At 43.6% G+C, this 21,298-nt stretch overlaps 1 protein-coding gene and 1 long non-coding RNA gene across 2 annotated transcripts; both read left to right on the plus strand.

The window, feature by feature from the left end:
• The first annotated feature begins 665 nt into the window (after nucleotides 1-665).
• LOC110496230 (antigen peptide transporter 2) lies at nucleotides 666-6,947 on the plus strand. Its single transcript, XM_021572003.2, has 11 exons — nucleotides 666-1,331; nucleotides 1,452-1,566; nucleotides 1,747-1,877; nucleotides 2,137-2,342; nucleotides 2,739-2,936; nucleotides 3,076-3,204; nucleotides 3,499-3,687; nucleotides 3,816-3,989; nucleotides 4,218-4,377; nucleotides 6,059-6,195; nucleotides 6,366-6,947. Exons 1-11 carry the CDS (start codon nucleotides 803-805, stop codon nucleotides 6,570-6,572), a joined length of 2,175 nt encoding a protein of 724 aa, XP_021427678.2. The 5' UTR covers nucleotides 666-802; the 3' UTR covers nucleotides 6,573-6,947.
• Nucleotides 6,948-8,807: 1,860 nt separating this feature from the next.
• LOC118941049 lies at nucleotides 8,808-10,837 on the plus strand. The gene is made up of 2 exons (XR_005037329.1): nucleotides 8,808-10,239; nucleotides 10,418-10,837. It is a non-coding gene; the product is annotated as an uncharacterized LOC118941049 (long non-coding RNA).
• The last annotated feature ends 10,461 nt before the right edge of the window (nucleotides 10,838-21,298 follow it).

Raw genomic sequence — 21,298 nt, forward strand, 5'->3', positions numbered from 1 at the left:
TAGGTGATCATGGGTCATCAGTTACCAAGTGGATATGAAGCCAGAAGGTTTCATTTATCAACTCATTGTTGACTTTTGTGTTCATTAAAATTGGACATTTAGGGTCCAGTCTATGACAGACCTACATTAACCTACTTAGGGTCTCCTAGTTAGTGGTCAAGATCAAATAATAGACAATATATCAGCCAAAACTACAGTGTTAATCAGGTCACAGACATGGCCAAGTATATGTGTGGACTGGGAACTGTTTCCTCACCTGAACACCAAATTGCGCCAAAATGGGGAGCGCTCAAGAGACCACATGCATACACTCTTAGATTTTTTTTATTCCAAATGGGTTCTTCGGTTGTTCCCATAGGATAACCCTTTTTGGTTCCAGGTATAACCTTTTTTGGTCCCAGGAAGAACCCTCTGTGGAAAGGAATCTACATGCAACCCAAAATGGTTTTACCTGGAACCAAAAAAGGTTCTTAGAAGGGTTCTCTTATGGGGAGAGTCCTTTTAGATTCTAGATCACACTTTTTTTTAAGAGTGTAGGATAAAGCTAAGTGTGCGAGCATTATTGTCTGGCATTTATTATGGCACAGAATACAAGCTAAATGGAAAAGTGCATACTATTGTGGAATAGAATTCCCCCTCTGGTTAGGGCATATCGGAAATTGAAACTGAAACTAAAACGTAGCCTCTGAAAACAACTGAAAAAGTTATTTCAGAGGAAAGGATCTTCACGAATTCGGGGACTTGCCATCTCTCACCTTTTAATTCATAGGTTATAGATTAAAACACATTTTAGACTATAAAAATGATGCTTAGAACGTGCGCGTTCGCTGTGGCTGTAGTTCTATGCGTTGACATAACCACATTTTGCGCACCCGGTTTTGGCGAATCTATTTCCAAAACTGGACCAAAAACATTTGATACTTTCGGAAATGTGGTACGTCTATGGGTTGTATCGGGGATTCGATTAGTTCTACTACTCGGTTTATCGCTACTCACACTAGGATCGATAAAACCCGTATTCAAGCGCTGGTTAGCGGTGCACTGTTTCCTTGCCCCGGTCTATGAGACAGGGCGACTGATACTGTATGGAGGTTCAACGGAGAGCGCGTGTGGATCGTTGGGGGGTCCAAGTTTGTGGCTATTGTGTACCGCGGCAGCAGCTGCAGCAGCCTTATTTTGGGAGACAACCTTCCCTGACAGCAATGGAGAAAGTAACGGGAAAGAGAAGACGCAGAAGGCACGAGTGCTGTTCATGAGAGTCCTCCACTTCTACAGACCTGACACCCTCCTTTTGGTTGGGGCGTTTATATTCCTGTCACTGGCAGTCCTTTGTAAGTATTTCATTGTTGTTTTGAGACAATTACTGAGTATTATATGATGATGGTGAGTATGATGAAGATTATGAAGATTTCAATGATAATGATGGTGGTGGTGGTGGTGTGTGTTTTCAGGTGAGATGTTCATCCCATTCTACACTGGAAAGGTGATTGACATCTTGGGTACCCAGTACAAGTGGAATAACTTTCTCACAGCTATCATCCTTATGGGACTTTACTCTTTGGGAAGGTAAGCAGACACAACAGAGAGCTTCTGTTTTTCACCACTACGGTCTTTATCAATTTTGCACATTGCATATTGTAGTATGTATAATGCATGTATGTAAATGTTATTGAATACACTGATTTCGCTGCTGCAAGTTAACATTATTTAAACACTGCTGTAGCTTATGGTGTATGTTTGTTTCAGCTCTTTCAGTGCTGGTTGTCGAGGAGGCCTCTTCATGTGTGCCATCAACAGCTTCACCTCTCGAATGAAAGTAGAACTGTTTGGGGCCCTGGTGAAGCAGGACATTGGCTTCTTTGAGACCATCAAGACAGGTAGAAACATGTGTATGATTATCCCAAACAGTAACTAATGATCAGTATGCAATCTGATGTCTTGCTTGAATGTGTGGCACCCTTGTTTGTTCATGAAATTACTGTAATTGAAATGCACTTTCTATTTAACTTATTTTGTCGTCCAATGGACTGTACTCTGATGCGTGGCTGAATGTCTCTTGAAGACCCCACCTGTTTGTTCTTCTATGTGCATTGGTTATTCAACAGAGTTGCAACTTTCATATCTGAACTCTCGTAGGTGACATCACGTCCAGGCTGTCCACAGACACAACTCTGATGGCCCGGGCGGTGGCCCTAAATGTCAATGTCCTACTGAGGACCCTCATTAAGACCGTGGGTATGCTGTCGCTCATGATGAGCCTGTCCTGGAAGCTCACTCTGCTCATGCTGATGGAGACGCCCGTCACCGGCCTGTTGCAAAGTGTCCATGACAACTATTACCTGGTATGGTACACTGTATCTAGAACCTAAAAGGGTTATTCGGCTGTTGCCATAGGATAACCATTTGAATAACCCTTTTTAGTTCCTTTTAGAACACCTTTGGTTCCAGGTAGAACCTTTTATACGGAGGTTCTACCTGGAACTGAAAAGGGTTATTCTATGGGGACAGCAGAAGAACCCTTTAGGAATCCTTTTTTCTAAGAGTTGTTTGTGTCCAGATCAGAAGGTCCTGAAATGATATACTGGTCCCTGCAATGATTCGCTGAAATGATCTAATTCAGAAGACCCTGACATTTTTGGTGTGAAAATACAGTACATGAGATGGTGACTGCTAAATGTACTGGGTAACCTTATAAAATAGAGTCTAGTAAATGTTATTGTGGATTGACTGTTCCTCAGAGGCTCTCTAAGGAGGTGCAGGACTCTATAGCCAGGGCGAACGAGGCAGCGGGGGAAACAGTAGCAGGAATCCGGACCGTACGAAGCTTCAAAACTGAGCAGCATGAGGCTGGTCGCTATAACGACAGGTTGATGGACACCCACAATCTCAAGACCAGGCGGGACACCGTCAGGGCAGTCTACCTGCTCCTGAGAAGAGTGAGTATGCAGGGATCACTCCCTGTACCCTTATGCTCAGAAGACTTAAATGCTTCTTATTTGATCAAGAATAAGGCAAACTGCCGGTCAACAGTTCTTGTGATCTTCTGTGCGCGTACTGTGTATTTGTGTGTTACAGCTAACAGCGCTGGTAATGCAGGTGGCCATGCTGTACTATGGCAGACTGTTTATTCAGCGAGGTCAGATGAGCACTGGCAACCTGGTCTCTTTCATCCTCTACCAGTCTGATCTGGCAGACAATATCAGGGTACGCTAATGCTACTTTATCTATGTGTCTCAGCCCCAGCGAGGCAAATGTCTTATCAACAACCATTAATGTTCCATCGACCATTAAGAGGTGAATAAATATTACAAGTTTAATGGCAGTGCATTTATTACTAAGTACATCATGTAAAAGTTGCAATAGAGATGAGAAATAGCAATGTTAGGGAATACAAAACACATATTTTTAATAGTGTGGAAACTGTTAGTCCAAAGACCAACATGTATTGAGTTACGATGACACAATTATGTACAATAAATCTGCCCTCTGCCCTCTCAGACTTTGATTTACATTTTTGGCGACATGCTGAATTCAGTGGGGGCAGCTGGTAAGGTGTTTGAGTATCTGGACAGAGAGCCCCAGGTCAGCACCAAGGGGACACTCCAACCAGAGACCTTGACTGGACACGTCCAGTTCCACAACCTCTCCTTCTCCTACCCTACCCGCCAGGAACGCAAAGTACTGCAGGTAAAGCTCACCTGGGAGGAGGGTAAAACACAAGGCAATCCTACCGGGCAGTTTCATCATCACCACATTTTTGCCTTTCCTTGTGCCATTGCTGAGGTAGTGTGTCATTGGCTCTCTGCTTGTGTTAGGGCTTCTCTCTGGAGCTGAGGCCGGGTCAGCTGACTGCTCTGGTGGGGCCGTCAGGAGGGGGGAAGAGCACCTGTGTCAGTCTGCTAGAGAGGTTCTACCAGCCTCAGCAGGGAGAGATCTTATTGGACGGACTGCCACTGCAGAGCTACCAGCACCACTACCTACACAGGAAGGTAATATAGACAGCAACCAGCACCACTAGCAACACACCTGAACAGCAAAGTCATAAGACTATACCTACACAGATATAGCCACTTTTACATCTCTAGAGTAAGCATAGCAGTCAACATAACTTACTTTACTGTGCCTTTATGGCTACCAACTTTACAAGAATTTTCGCAGGAGATGAAACACTGCATTTGTTTTGATTGGCTGGTTGGTGATTGGTTTTGCCTTACCAGGTGGCCATGGTGGGCCAGGAACCTGTTCTGTTCTCTGGGTCCATTAAGGACAACATTGCCTATGGTCTGGCAGACTGCTCTCTGGAGAGGGTACAGGAAGCGGCTCGCAGAGCCAATGCCCACAGCTTCATCAGCCACCTGGAGAAAGGTTACGACACAGGTACACTGGCCCATGATCAATGACAAATAGGAATATTACATACAGTACCAGTCAAAAGTTTGGACACACCTACTCATTCAAGGGTTTTTCTTTGTTTTACTATTTTCTACATTGTAGAATAATAGTGAAGACATCAAAACTATGAAATAACACATATGGAATCATGTAGTAACCAAAAGGTGTTAAACAAATCAAAATATATTTCAGATTTTAGATTCTTCAAAGTAGCCACCCTTCTTTGCCTTGATGACAGCTTTGCACACTCTTGGCATTCTCTCAACAAGCTTCACCTGGAATGCTTTTCCAGCTGTCTTAAAGGAGTTCCTACATATTCTGAGTAGTTGTTGGCTGCTTTTCCTTCACTCTGCGGTCCAACTCATCCCAAACCATCTCAATTGGGTTGAGGTCGGGTGATTGTGGAGGCCAGGTCATCTGATACAGCACTCCATCACTCTCCTTCTTGGTCAAATAGACTTTACACAGCCAGGAGGTGTGTTGGGTAATTGTGCTGTTGAAAAACAAATGATAGTCCCACTAAGCGCAAACCAGATGGGATCGGTGCAGAATACTGTGGTAGCCATGTTGGTTAAATGCCTTGAATTCGAAATAAATCACTGTTAGTGTCACCAGCAAAGCACCATCACACCTCCTCCTCCATTCTTCACGGTGGAAACCACACATGCGGAGATCATCCGTTCACCTACTCTGCGTCTCACAAAGACACAGCGGTTGGAACCAAAAATCTCAAATTTTAACTCATCAGACCAAAGGACAGATTTCCACCGGTCTAATGTCCATTGCTCGTGTTTCTTGTCCCAAGCAAGTCTCTTCTTCTTATTGGTGCCCTTTAGTAGTGGTTTCTTTGCAGCAATTCGACCATGAAGACCTGGTTCACGCAGTTTCCTCTGAACAGTTGGTGTTGAGATGTGTCTGTTACTTGAACTATGTGAAGCATTTATTTGGGCTGCAATCTGAGGTGCAACTAATGAACTTATCCTCTGCAGCAGAGGTAACTCTGAGTCTCCCTTTCCTGTGGCGAGCCAGTCATAAAAGCCAATTTCATTATAGTGCTTGGCGGTTTTTGCGACAGCACTTGAAGAAACTTTCAAAGTTCTTGACTTTTTCCGGATTGACTGACCTTCATGTCTTAAAGTAATGACGGACTGTTGTTTCACTTTGCTTATTTGAGCAGTTCTTGCCATAATATGTACTGGGTCTTTACCAAATAGGCCTATCTTCTGTATACCACCCCTACCTTGTCACAACACAACTGATTGGCTCAAACACTTAAGAAGGAAAGAAATTCCACAAATTAACTTTTAACAAGGTACACCTGTGAATTGAAAAAAATGCATTCCAGATGACTACCTCATGAAGCTGGTTGAGAGAATGCCAAGAGTGCAAAGCTGTCATCAAGGCAAAGGGTGACTACTTTGAAGAATCTCATATATAAAATATATTTAGATTTGTTTAACACTTTTTTGGTTACTACATGATTCCATATGTGTTATTTCATAGTTTTGATGTCTTCACTATTATTATACAATGTAGAAAATAGTGAAAATAAAGAAAAACTCAAATGAGTAGGTGTGTCCAAACTTTTGACTGGTACTGTATATCACTGCTGGATGACCACAAGGAGAGACTCGATAAATGTATTGTCTGTCTGTCCATCTATTAGATGTAGGAGAGCGGGGTGGTCAGCTGTCCGGCGGTGAGAAGCAGCGTATCGCCATCGCCAGAGCTCTGATCAGAGAGCCACAGGTCCTCATCCTGGACGAGGTCACCAGTGCACTGGACACGGAGAGTGAACACATGGTATGGCATCCCTCCTCACATGAACCATATAGCTTTAGCCTTCCATCGTTCATACTCTCAATATGGTTAGTGCTATTGGTTTCACGTACATACTACGTAGATATAGCTAGCATTTACATTCTCAATAGGGTTAGCGCTAGCTAGCAGTTTCACTCAATTCACTCTCTCAGGTCCAGGAGGCCCTGGCTAGCTGCCCCTCCCAGACCCTGCTGGTGATTGCTCACAGGCTGAAGACCATTGAGAGGGCAGATCAGATCATTCTGATTGACCAGGGGACTGTCCAGGAGCAGGGCACTCACCAGGAGTTGATGGACAGGAAGGGGAGCTACTACAAACTAAGAGAGAGACTGTTCACGGAAGACGACATGTCACATTGACAAAACAATGCTAATGTTTGAACTGTAAATAGTGATGTCATTTTCTTACTCTCACTCTGAGCAATACTCACTACCTCCTAATATACTGTAAATTGCAATTCAATGGAAATATTGGATATCGTTATAGATTGTCTTTTTCATAAAAGATGGGCACTTCTGTTGGTGATATTTTGAGTTGTTTTGATTTCATTTTATTGTCTCTTTCTTCCCTTCACTTTATTTGATTTTGTAAAAAAAAAAAGAAAAGGAAATGTATGATTAATAAATTGAGGGGCAGTGAGTGACCCTCGTTATGAAAACATGATGTTCTGGAGCAAAGGTCTATTATACTGCCTATCCAAGAGAAGAAATCATCTATTAAACATTTTAACTTCTCACTAAACCCCCTCTAATTTAATCTGACACTCCTGTACACATCCATGTCCATTGTTGTGAACGCTTTTGTCTAAGTGTAGTATCAGTGCGACAGACTTACCGGCAGCCATTTTGTGGCGAAGTGCAACCTAAGCATTGGTTTAGAGATAAAATATATATAAGCACATTTTATTGTGGTATGGGATGAATATTTGTTATTTCACCACACAGAGCGCAAAGTCTTGGAAAGTCCCTAGAGGCCCGTCCCTTTTTATTTTTTCAGATGTTTTTGGCAGTCTGCCTGGCTGCACCATGGTCAAAGCCACAGCAAGATGTCAGTACTCCACCTCCCCCTACCAGAGGCTAATAACACATAGACCTTAGGCGATACTGGCAACCATTTTATGAACAGATCTGTGACTAGTACACATCACCACGAAATGGCCGCAGTCGAGTCTCATACCGATATTGAACATTTCCTTTTGAGAATCCTTAACACTGATCAGGGAAAACACTTGCAGGTGTTTTCAAGTATTCACTTAGTTAGTGTCTTTGCATTGTCAGTTAGACATACAGTATTGTCTCCTCTCCTGTCCCTTTAGGTTGGTGACTTATTAACAACAATCCACCTACCCACTGCCAAGGAGGGAGGGAGAGCACAATGGGGAAATACCAGCAGCCATTTCATCTCAAGACCTCCTGGCATCCCAAAATGGCCGACATCTTGATCTAAATCTGACATGGGTGAAGTGGCAATTGTGTAACCACTCCATACCGAAACAGTTGGCTTGCAATCACACCACGTTTGTAAGTCCCTTCTGCCTTTCTGCTTTCTCTTTCACATTAGTACACATCACCAAGAAAAACCAAGCCAAGCCCCGGGTCTTGTGACTACTTATCTGGTTGAACCAAAGACACCTTATCTGGTTGTACACAGACTTGCTCTGGTGTAGTTATTTGAGAATAGTCTTAGCAAATGAAGCACAACTTCCTAGCCTCATCGCCAGCATCACCTTAGGTAACACATGTTGATGGTGAGTCACCATGTTGACCTGACAGAGAAGAGGATATCAAACATACTGGTGGTAATCAAATAGCAGAGGTAAACTGTTATGAAAGGTGAAACTAGAGTAACCAGTTTGCAGACACAGAGGTGGCACACACCAAACCAAACTAGGCAGATTAGACTAGACTCTTAGACTAGACTGTACCATTTACTGAATTTGTTGTACATGCAGCAGCCAAAGTCCATTTCAATATCCAACAATACTTATACAGTATATTGATATTGGAAGTGTAACAATCATGAGATACATGACATTCGTGAGATAACTGTGATGTAGCCACATTCATCAATTTCAACGATTTTACTGAGTTACTGTTCTTATAAGGAAATCAGTCAATAGAAATAAATAAATTAGGCCCTAAACTATGGATTTCACATGACTGAGCAGAGGTGCAGCCATGCCCACCCATTTGGGAGGCAGGCCCTGCCAATCAGAAGGGCTTTATTACAGACAGAAATACTACTCAGTTTTGCATGCTCCCTCAAAACTTGAGACATCTGTGGCATTGTGTTGTGTGACAAAACTGCACTTTTTAAAGTGGCCTTTTATTGTCCCCAGCACAACTTGCTCATGTGTAAGAATCATGCTGTTTAATCAGCTTCTTGATATGCCACACCTGTCAGGTGGATGTATTATCTTGGCAAATGAGAAATGCTCACTAACAGGGATGTAAACTAATGTGTACAAAACTTGAGAGAAATAAGCTTTTTGTGCATATGGAACATTTCTGGGATCTTTTATTTCAGCTCATGAAACATGGGACCAACACTTTACATGTTGCGTTTATATTTTTGTTAAGTATATTCTTTATGTAATATATATCTAAAATATATATTTTCTCAAGTTTGCATTGTCAGTTAGAGATACAGTGTTGTCCCCTCGCCTGTCCCATAAGTTTGGTGACTTATCGACAACAATCCACGTACCAACTGACTATATCAGTACCAACAATGAGGGAGGGAGCAGGGAGAGAGGGAGGGAGGGAACAAAGAGGGAAATACTCTCTCACATACAGGAGGTGCATGCCATGCATACACATGCAACATGCGTAAGTCCCCTTGCACAAACGTTTCAAGACAATTCAGTTGGCAAAAACTAGAGGCTGAAGACTGCGACTACCATCAGTCCACACTGAAATACATCACTGTCCTACCTTCAAATCAGCAGTGTATATGATTGAACCTAATTAAGACAAGCTTAGAACCTGTCTTGCTCTGTTGTGTTGGTTTGTGACCGTTGGTGTCCCTGAAACATAGAGAGAGGTTCCCTCTCCCACAGATGCTGTGGAGCTCGTGTAACAGAGGGGGAAAAAAGCTCACTCTACAGCACGCTTCAAATGTCTCGGCTGGGGCCACTCAAGAAGGACATCTTAAGTGGCTCAATCAGTTGGTAACGTTGTCAAGCAGGGTGGCCACGTGTGCTGCGACGCAGAACCTTGGTTCAAGCCAGCAGTTAGACAGCGGGGAGGGTAACTGTTAGCAGCACACTGACCTGTGAAACTGGCACTGCAGCTGGTATAGACAATTGATACAGTATGCCGCACTCAAATCCGGCTCTGCAATCAACAGATGCTGCATGTTACGGGACTTTACTTTCAGGTGACCTTCTAGTCTACATAATAATGTTTTGTCTGACAGAGGTTGATCTTATTAGCGAAGGGACAAAATGGACCTCTGAACGCACCAGTGGGTGTTATTGTTATGCAGTGTTAATTGATTTGAGTCAGCTTCCATTTACAGAAGTGTACGCCTCTGGCTGCTGTTGAAAATGTTGTATTTGGGTTCAAAATATACTGTGATACACAGTTCCTTGTCTACCATTCACTAAAATAACAGGACAGTGAAAACAATTTATCTATTAGGCTTTTTAACCATGTCAGTCTATTTTGGAGTGCCGGCACAGCGGTCAGAACAGTGCCATGCTGCTTTTGGTGGGGTAGACTGCACTAGCCCACATATCTTCACAGTGGGCCCCTTTGGCTCAGTCAACAAGGCCCCATTCACCACCATGGGTTTGTATTAATCTTCACTATTTTTTTATCAATTTGTATGCTTTCCCTGTGACATTGAGGAGTTGTTAGATACACAAAGATGGTATTGTGTTTTTCATAATGTAGTATGTAAACATAATTCCCTCCTCCTCTGCGCTCCCTGTGTCTGAGTTTGAATGAAGACAATTGTAGAGGAAAGAGTGAGGACATCTTGGAAGATGAAAGATAAAAGAACATGTCTGGATATGTTCGTATGGTTAGTATGATTTTTTTCCAGTTCAGGATCTGGTGACCTTGCAGTATTGGTTGTTTTCGAAGATCGTTATAAACCTAATATGAATGTAACTTTACCTATATCTATTCACGGGAGAATAACATTAATAGTGCAAATGTAGGCCAACTAACTCCTTTTGTGCCTGTGTTTATTTTGTTAGGAGGAGGAGGCCAAGCAGTTTGTGCGGGAAGCCATAACATCTGGCATCATGAACCAGCTGGCATCATGAACGACCTGGGCTCTGGAAGTAACGTGGACCTGTGTGTCATCAAACATGATGGAACTTTTTGAGACCTCCAGAAGCCAGAGGTGGCCCCCACTACTACTACACTCTTTTCTCACTATTTAGATAAAGCATCCATAACTGGTTACCAGTTGCTGTAATTCAAGCACTGCAAATGGTCATTATACACTGAAGAAAAATATAAACACAGCATGTAAAGTGTTGGTCCCATGTTTCAGGGGCTGAAATAAAAGATCCCAGAAATGTTTGTTACTCGGATACACTGTCTGAGTCTGTTCAGCCAGTTGGGTTCTCAGTTCATCGAGCAGACAGAAATAAATATCTCTCCGGGAAGAAGGACAGGGGTGTGTTCCATGATTATCTACTCATGGTGTGATTGTGATAACATACAGGAACTCAAGTGAACAAAAGTTCACCAGACCTAGAATACCTCATAATCAAATGCCGACCGAATTACCTTCCAAGAGAATTCTCTTCGGTTATAGTCATAGCCGTGTATATACCCGATGCCACGATGGCCCTCAAAGAATTTCACTGGACTTTATGCAAACTGGAAACCACATATGCTGAGGCAGAATTTCTTGTAGCTGGCGATTTTAACAAAGCAAAATAGAGGAAAACGTTACCAAATTTTTATCAACACATTGACTATAGTACACGCGCTGCTAAAATACTCGACCACTGCTACTCCAACTTCCGCGATGCCTACAAGACCCTCTCCCGTGCTCCCTTCTGCAAATCTGATCACACTCGATTTTGCTCCCCCCTTCCTACAAGCAGAAACTCAAACAGGAAGTACCCGTGCTAAGGACAATTCAACGCTGGTCTGACCAATCAGAATCCACGCTTCAAGATTGTTTTGATCACGCGGACTGGTATATGTTCCGGGTGGCCTCAGAGAAAAACATAAACAAATATACTAATACGGTGACTGAGGTTATCAGGAAGGCTATAGGAGATGTTGTACCCACTGTGACTATTAAAACCTATCCTAACCAGAAATCGTGGATAGATGGAAGCATTCGCTCAAAACTGAAAGCACGAACCATCGCATTTAACCATGGCAAGGTGACTGGGAATATGGCCGAATACAAACAATGTAGTTATTCCCTCTGTAAGGCAATCAAACAGGAAAAACGTCAGTATAGAGACAAAGTGGAATCGCAGTTCAACGGCTCAGACACAAGACCCATGTGGCAGGGTTGACAGACAATCACGAACTACAACGGGAATACCAGCCACGTCGCAGACACCGACGTCGTGCTACCGGACAAGCTAAACACCTTCTTCGCTTGCTTTGAGGATAACACAGTGCCACCAACGCGGCCCGCTACAAAGGACTGTGGGCTCTCCTTCTCCGTGGCCGACGTAAGTAAGACGTGTTAACCCTCGCAAGGCTGCCGGCCCAAACGAGATCCCTAGCCACGTCCTCAGAGCATGCGCAGACCAGCTGGCTGGAGTGTTTACGGACACATTCAATCTCTCCCTATCCCAGTCTGTTGTCCCCACATGCTTCAATATGTCCACCATTGTTCCTGTGCCCAAGAAAGCAAAGGTAACTAAACTAAATGACTATCAAATCAAACTTTATTTGCCACATGAGCCAAATACAACAAGTGTAGACTTTACCGTGAAATGCTGACTTACAAACCATTAACCAACAGTGCAGTTCAAGAAGAAGAAAATATTTACCAAGTAGGCTAAAATAAAAAGTAATAATAAAAAGTAACACAATAAGAATAACGATAATGAGGCTATATACCAAGGGTGTAGCCAGAATTGTTTTTTGGGATAGGCCTAGAAAAATTTGGATAGGCATTTTTTCTACTTGTTTATTACATTTATTTTGCTATGTGCACCGTATATTATTTCGTAATACAATCATTTTATACTAGTGCATAGTACTTGGAGCAATCTCGTTACATATACAAATAATTACCAATCCCAGCATATTAAAATAAGACAGTAACTTTAGTCCAGTTGCCAACTTGCCAACAACATAAAACTCATCTTCAGGCGCACTTTAATCTCAATGGGCGAACAAGCCTGTATTTGATGTTACCGTTTATACCACTGCAGGCAGTAGTACTATAAAAAGGTACCTTACCTTTAGTAGATGTATCATAAGGCGTGACCTACATCACAAGGCGCAGACGGCGAGGCTTTGAGTTGAATATGGTGATGATTTCATCGTAATCCAATGTATCTGTCAGTTCACGCTCAAAAGACAGCAAACTGAAGTGGTGCCCGGCGCTTGTCATTGATGTGCAGAAATTATTTTTTTATCCTAGTTTTTGAGAAAAGTCTCTCCACACTGCATGATGTCATTGGAAGTGTGATAATGATCAGAGAGTTTATATTAGGGAAAATATCATCAGGGCAGCTGTCAAGTACACTCATTATGGAGGAAAAGGTCACTCTTTCCCATGTTCATTTTGCGACTCAACTGCTGAATAAAAACAATGAATTCAGCATCCTCAATTGATATTGTATAATGACCGCATGTGGTCTTCAGCTGCTCTTTAAGGTTTGGGATTCTCTGGAAAAGGTTTGGGATTCTCTGGAAAAGGAGGCTGCCGGCTTGCATGATCCCAAATGTGTCTTTTTGAAATTTTGAGTTTAACTCAGTAATCTGTGTGTCTAGAATATTGTTTAAATGTTTCCTCAGGTCACTGCCACTCTTGATGCTAGATGTTTTCCCTAATGAAGTTGTGACTACACTGTCTGCCAATTTTACAGGCAGTTTTCACTGCCGTGATGCGCTCCCATCCCAATTACTAATATCACGCTTAATCATCATCTCTTCAGTTAGCTTGAGAAGTTTATCAAAGTCTCCACCTGAGTTATCTCTGAATGTAGAAAAGCTGCTTTTGAGGATTTCAATTAAACCAATACAGGTCCGTCACAGATAATGTAGAGCATTGTAATCCCTTCGTAGCAAAATCACTAGTGTCAAACAATTTACTAAACGTGACTAACAGGAATAAAAACTTCTTGTTCTGGTTTTGTTGTAAAAGGGCATCGACTTCGAATTTGGTTTGTCCACAAGCCTCTGAAAAATCTGCAAGAACGTCTAAAATGAGATCTAGCAGTAACAGCACTACTCACAGACCCTGATTTTGAACTCCAACGTACATCTGTGGATCTTTCTAGCTCGATACATGGTCTATCGGGATGCAACTCTTTCTGTACTTCTATGAATCCAGCATGTCTGTGGGATCCACTCATGAATGTGTGTAGCTGGTTTACTGTGTCAAAAAAAGTACTGACATGTCCCGACACTTTTGCCTAGGTGCACAGAACCAAATTCAAATGGTGGGGGAGTTGTAATGCACATACACCGCTTGCTTAAATGTTTGCTTTAGTAGGACATGTACCCCTTCTCTGTTCCCTGGCACTGAAGTGCCATCGAAACAAAAACCCACACACAGAGTGGGATCCAACTCCAGGGGTTGCAACACTTCATGTATTTTCCGAGAAATTCCTTGTGCAGACAAATCAGCGGTTTCCATAAACCCAACAGCTCTTTCTTTATTCATTCCAGAATTAATGTATCGGATGCACACAGCAATACATTCTCATTTAGATTGATCTTTATATTCATCTGCTAGTATGGCAAAATACGTGGAAGGCACAGAATTAACTTGATATTTTATCCTGCACAGTAACAATGATGCTGCACACTCCTGCAACTCGTTCTGAATTTTGGGGCTCATAAGCGTGGCATTGTGAGGTAGCTCATTAAGCCTGTTTAGTATTTCTGAGTCATACTTTGAGATGAAATTGAAGATTTCTAAAAAGTTACCTTTGTTGGTTGCCTCTTCGGTTTCTCTATGCCCTCTGAGTTGAATATCCTGCTCTGCACACATTAGAACAATATCTATGACCACTTTAACATGTGCACGGTTTCGTTCTATAAAATCCATGTTTGCATCACCATGTATTTGGTTCAACACAGTCCCACAACTTCTAGGCCCATGGGTTGCCTTGTAGGATTCACATTTTGCAAGAGCACAAGCAAATAATTTGCTATTCTCGTGTTTGCAGAAAATATTTATTGTGAGTTTCCAGTTTTTAAATCCATCTCGTACAAATCTGAATTCGACAGGAAAGTGCCTACAAAACTTACAATAAATTGCATATTTTACTTTACTATACTCAATCCACACGAACTGGTCATACCACCTTGAAGAGAAGCAGCGTGATTTGCCATTTATCATTACTTGAAGGGAACTTTGCTAGCTTTGGTTGACATGCTGGTTCATCAACGGCAGACAAATCTGTCGGTGGACCTACTGCAGGTTCACCCCCAGCATCAAGAACGAGAGAAGACGGTAGGGTAGGCAAGCATGCCTGGCTCAACGTGGCATTGGTGGTTGTGATGGCGATTGCGGTTGTTTCTATCCTGGCACCACCTGTTAGTGTCTCATTCTGGAAGCTGTCGGTAGATTGATCCGAATTATTTTCTGACACACTCTCCTTTTCCTCCAGATGTCTTTTTTTTTTAAACCTAGCGATTGACATTTGGTTTGCCATTGCTAGAACTACTAAATTACCTTAGCTGCTGAGTCAATTAGAGTAAGCTAGCGCGGTAGAGCTTGCTAACTTATGCGCTACAAAGTTTACCCACGTGACGTTGCCAGGTTGTTCAGGTAAACCACCGTATGATAAAAAAATAAAAAAATGTAACCAATAGTCGGAAGCCAACTTGATTGTCGCAGGCTATTTCTTTGTTACATTATATAAAAATTACCCATAGAAAATAAATCTCACATGCATTTCTTTTAAAAATGTAATAAAATAAATACAAATAAAAATGTATATTGAATAATAATAATAACTTTTTGTGGGTAGAGGCCTGAGATAAAACCAGGCCTACCCGTGGCTACGCCGCTGCTATATACAGGGGGCACCGGTACCGAGTCAGTGTGCAGGGGTACAGGCTAGTTGAGGTAATCTGTAAATGTAGGTGGGGGCAAAGTGACTATGCATAGGTAACAAACAAATAGTGAGTAGCAGCAGTGTACAAACGGGAGGGGGGGGGGTCAATGTAAATTGTCCGGTGGTGATTTTTATGAATTGTTCAGCAGTCTAATGGCTTGGTGGTAGAAGTTGTTGAGGAGCCTTTTGGTCCTAGACCTGGCGCTCCGGTACCGCTTGCCGTGCGGTAGCAGAGAAAACAGTCCATAACTTGGGTGACTGGAGTCTCTGACAATTTTATGGGCTTTCCTCTGACACCGCCTATTATATAGGTTCTGGATGGCAGGAAGCTTGGCCCCAGTGATGTACTGGGCCGTTCGCACTACCCTCTAGTGCCTTACGGTCAGATGCTGAGCAGTTGCCATACCAGGCAACCGGTCAGGATGCTCTCAATAGGGCAGCTGTAAAACCTTTTGAGAATCTGGGGACCCATGCCAATCTTTTCAGTCTCCTGAGGGGGAAAAGGTTTTGTCGTGCCCTCTTCACGACTGTCTTGGTGTGTTTGGACCATGATAGTTCATTGGTGATGTGGACACCACGGAACTTGAAACTCTCGACCCGCTCCACTACAGCCCCGTCGATGTTAATGGAGGCCTGTTCGGCCTGCCTTTTCCTGTAGTCCATGATCAGCTCCTTTGTCTTGCTCACATTGCGGGAGAGGATGTTGTCCTGGCACCACACTGCCAGTTCTCAGACCTCCTGCCTATAGGCTGTCTCATCGTTGTCGGTGATCAGGCCTACCACTGTTGTGTCGTCAGCAAACTTAATGATGGTGTTGGAGTCATGCTTGGCCACACAGTCGTGGGCGAACAGAGAATACAGGAGGGGACTAAGTACACACCTCTGAGGGGCCGCAGTGTTAAGGATCAGCGAGGCAGATGTGTTGTTGCCTACCCTTACCACCTGGGGGCAGCCCGTCAGGAAGTCCAGGATGCAGTTGCAGAGGGAGGTGTTTAGTCCCAGAGTCCTAAGCTTAATGATGAGCTTTGTGGGCACTATGGTGTTGAGCTGAGCTGTAGTCAATGAACAGCATTCTCACATAGGTGTTCCTTTTGTCCAGGTTAGAAAGGGCAGTGTGGAGTGTGATTGAGATTGTGGATCTGTTGAGGCGGTATTCGAATTGGAGTGGGTCTAGAGTGTTCGGGAGGATGCTGTTGTGAGCCATGACCAGCCTTTCAAAGCACTTCATGGAGTCGTGAATGTAGTCGTGAATGCTACGGGGCGCTAGTCATTTAGGCAGGTTACCTTCACTTCCTTGGGCACAGGGACTATGGTGGTCTGCTTGAAACATGTAGGTATTACAGACTCGGTCAGGGAAAAGTTTAAAATGTCAGTCAAGACACTTGACAGTTGGTCCGCGCATGCTTTGAGTACATGTCCTGGTCATCCGTCTGGCCCAGCGGCTTTGTTTAAAGGTTTTGTTCACATCGGCTACCGAGAGCGTTAAGGCATTTAGGGTGGTGCAGTGGTTAAGGGCGCTGTACTGCAGCGCCAGCTGTGCCATCAGAGACTCTGGGTTCGCGCCCAGGCTCTGTCGTAACCGGCCGCGACCGGGAGGTCCATGGGGCGACGCACAATTGGCCTAGCGTCGTCTGGGTTAGGGAGGGCTTGGTCGGTAGGGATGTCCTTGTCTCATCGCGCACCAGCGACTCCTGTGGCGGGCCGGCCGCAGTGCACGCTAACCGAGGTTGCCAGGTGCACGGTGTTTCCTCCGACACATTGGTGCGGCTGGCTTCCGGGTTGGATGCGCGCTGTGTTAAGAAGCAGTGCGGCTTGGTTGGGTTGTGTATCGGAGGACGCATGACTTTCAACCTTTGTCTCTCCCGAGCCTGTACGGGAGTTGTAGCGATGAGACAAGATAGTAGCTACTAAAACAATTGGATACCACGAAATTGGGGAGAAAAAGGGGTAAGGCTCACGTCACTGGGCACCTCGCGTCTGGGTTTCCCTTTGTAGTCCGTAATAGTTTTCAAGCCCTGTCACATCCGACGAGCATCAGAGCCATTATAGTAGGATTCAATCTTAATCGCTTTGCTTGTTTGGTGGTTCGTCTGAAGGCATAGCAGGATTTCTTATAAGTGTCCGGATTAGTCTCCCGCTCCTTGAAAGCGGCAGCTCTAGCCCTTTAGCTTGATGCGGATGTTGCCTGTGAACCATGGCTTCTGGTTGGGATATGTACATACAGTCACTGTGGGAACGACGTCATCGATGCACTTATTGATTAAGCCGATGACTGAGGTGGTGTATTCCTCAATGCCATTGGATGAAGCCCGGAACAAATTCCAGTCTGTGCTAGCAAAACAGTCCTGTAGTGTAGCATCCGCGTCATCTGACCACTTCCGTATTGAGCGAGTCACTGGTACTTCCTGCTTTAGTTTTTGCTTGTAAGCAGGAATCAGGAAGATAGAATTATGGTCAGATTTGCCAAATGGAGGGCGGGGGAGAGCTTTGTATGAATCTCTGTGTGTGGAGTAAAGGTGGTCTAGGATTTGTTTTCCCTGGTTGCACATGTGACATGCTGGTAAAAATTTGGTAAAACTGATTTAAGTTTGCCTGCATTAATATCCCCAGCCACTAGGAGTGCACCTTCTGGGTGAGCATTTTCTTCTTTGCTTATGGCCTTATAGAGTTGGTTGAGAGCAGTCTTAGTGCCAGTTTCATTTTGTGGTGGTAAATAGACGACAATAAATAATACAGATGAGAACTCTCTTGGTAGATAATGTGGTCTGCAGCTTATTATAAGGTACTCAGGCGAGCAATACCTCGAGACTTCTTTAATATTAGACATTGCGCACCAGCTGTTATTGACAAAAAGACACACCCCCCCACCCCTCGTCTTAGAGGTAGCGTCTCTGTTCTGCCAGTGCATGGAAAATCCCTCTAGCTCTATATTGTCCGTATCTTCGTTCAGCCACGTCTCGGTGAAACATAAGATGTTACAGTTTTTAATGTCCCGTTGGTAGGATAATCTTAATAGTAGTTCATACATTTTATTTTCCAATGATTGCATGTTAGCAAGAAGAATGGAAGGCATTGGGAATTTACTCGCTCGGATTCTCAGAAGGATCCCCGATCTGCGTCCCCTTTTCCAGCATCTTTTCTTCACGCAAAGGCGTGGATCTGGGCCTGTTCCAGTGAAAGCAGGATATCCTTCTCATCGGACTCGTTAAAGGAAAAGTTTTTTCCAGTCCGAGGTGAATAATCGCTTTTCTGATGTCCAGAAGTTATTTTCGGTCATAAGAGACAGTAGCAGCAACGTAATGTACACAATAAGTAAAAAAATAAGTTACACCAAACGCAAAAAAAAACAAAATAGCACAATTGGTTGGGAGAATGTAAAACATCAGCCATGTTCTTCAACGCCATCGCCCCTTAGAACTCACTTCTGTCATCGTGAAGTGCTTTGAGAGACTAGTCAAGGATCATATCACCTCTACCTTACCTGACACCCTAGACCCACTTTAATTTGCTTACCGCCCCAACAGATCCACAGATGATGCAATCGCCATCGCCCTGCACACTACAATTCCCATCAGGACAAGAGGAATATGTAAGAATGCTGTTCATTGACTATAGCTCAGCATTCAACACCATAGTACCCTCCAAACTAATCATTAAGCTTGAGGCCGTGGGTCTGAATGGCACCCTGTGCAACTGGGTCCTGGACTTTCTGACGGTCCGCCCCCAGGTGGTGAAGGTAGGAAACAACACTTCGCTGATCCTCAACACTGGGGCCCCACAAGGATGCATGCTCAGCCCCCTCCTGTACTCCCTGTTCACCAATGACTGTGTGGCCACGCACGCCTCCAACTTAATCATCAAGTTTGCAGACGACACAAAAGTACTAGTCCTGATTACCAACAATGACGAGACAGCCTACAGGGAGGAGTTGAGGGCCCTGGGAGTAAACAAAGGAGCGGATCGTGGACTTCAGGAAACAGCAGAGGGAGCACCCCCCTTTCCACATGGATGGAACTGCAGTGGAGAAGGTGGAAAGTTTCAGGTTCCGCGTCGTACACCTCACTGACAAACTGAAATGGTCCACCCACACAGACAGTGTGGTGAAGAAGGTGCAACAGCGCCCCTTCAACCTCAGGAGGCTGAAGAAATTTGTCTTGGCACCTAAAACCCTCACAAACTTTTACAGATGCACAATTGAGCTGTCGGGCTGTATCACTGCACCGCCCGCAACTGCACCGCCCGCAACCGCAGGGCTCTCCAGAGGTGTGCGGTCTGCCCAACAAATCATCAGGGGCAAACTACCTGCCCTCCAAGACACCTACAACACCCGATGCCACAGGAAGGACAAAAATATAATCAAGGACAATAATCTCCCGAGCCACTGCTTGTTCACCCTACTATCATCCAGAAGGCGAGGTCAGAACAGGTGGATCAAAGCTGGGACCGAGAGACTGAAAAACATCTATTTCAAGGCCATCGACTGTTATTTAGCCTTCACTAGCACATTAGAGGCTGCTGAACTATATACATAGACTTGAAATCACTGGCCACTTCAATAATTGGAACACTAGTCACTTTAATAATGTTGACATATTTTGCATTATTCATCACATATGTATATATTGTATTCTGTCCTATTCTACTGTATCTTAGTCTATGTCGCTCTGACATTGCTTGTCCAAATATTTATACATTCTTAATTTCATTCCTTTACTTTAGATTGTGTGTATTGTTAGATATTACTTGTTAGATATTACTGCATTGTTGGAGCCAGAAACACAAGCATTTTGTTACACCCGCAATAACATCTGCTAAACACGTGATTAGATTTTTACTCACAAAAAGCTTATTTCTCAAATTTGGTGCACAAATTTGTTTACATCCCTGTTAGTGAGCATGCCACCTTTGCCAAGATGATCCATCCTCCTGTCAGATGTGGCATATCAAGAAGCTAATTAAACAGCATGATCATTACACATGTGTACCTTGTGCTGGCGACAATAAAAGGCCACTCTAAAATGTGACGTTTTGTCACACAACACAATGCTACAGATGTCTCAAATTTTGAGGGAGCGTTCATTTGGCATGCTGACTTCAGGAATGTTCACCAGAGCTGTTGCCAGATAAATAAATGTTTATTTCTCTACCATAAGCTGCCTCCAAAGTTGTTTGAGAATTTGGCAGTACGTCCAACCAGGCGCACAACTGCAGACCACGTGGACCCACGCCAACCCAAGACTTCCACATCTGGCGTGGTTATGATATGGGCATGCATAACCTACGGACAACAAATACAATTGCTTTTTATTGATGGCAATTTGAATGCACAGAGATACTGTGATGAGATCCTGAGGCCCTAGTAACTAACTATACTGAACAACCTGTGCAGTATAGTGTGTATACCAGTATTTCTTAAATGAAGAAACAATATTGGTGTATTTCAGGCATACTATTTTTTTATGCAGTAATGGTAATAGTGGCTACACAGTATGGGACAACTGCCTGGAGAAAGTGTTTGATTTTGGCTACATAAAACACATTCACTTGAAAATAGTACTAAGCCACTGAACCAACATGGGAACCACAACCCTGTATGACAACATATGACATCATACAAAAGTACATTTCTGGTTGGTTAGAAAATGTGATCCTTTACTTGAGTAAATCAATGGTTACTGGAAAGATAAAATCATCGGACTGGTTAATCTGTGATTGCTTTATAGTTGTTTTGCCAGTCACACCTTGCCTGACAGGTTCTTCTATAACTGCCATATAGGCAAGTCCCATTTTGGATGCAGTGCAACCTCCAACCCTCAAACAGCCGTTGTCCTTTATTGTGTTTTATTCTATACATGT

The sequence above is a fragment of the Oncorhynchus mykiss genome, chromosome 18 (assembly GCF_013265735.2).
Source record: "Oncorhynchus mykiss isolate Arlee chromosome 18, USDA_OmykA_1.1, whole genome shotgun sequence".
NCBI lineage: Eukaryota > Metazoa > Chordata > Actinopteri > Salmoniformes > Salmonidae > Oncorhynchus > Oncorhynchus mykiss.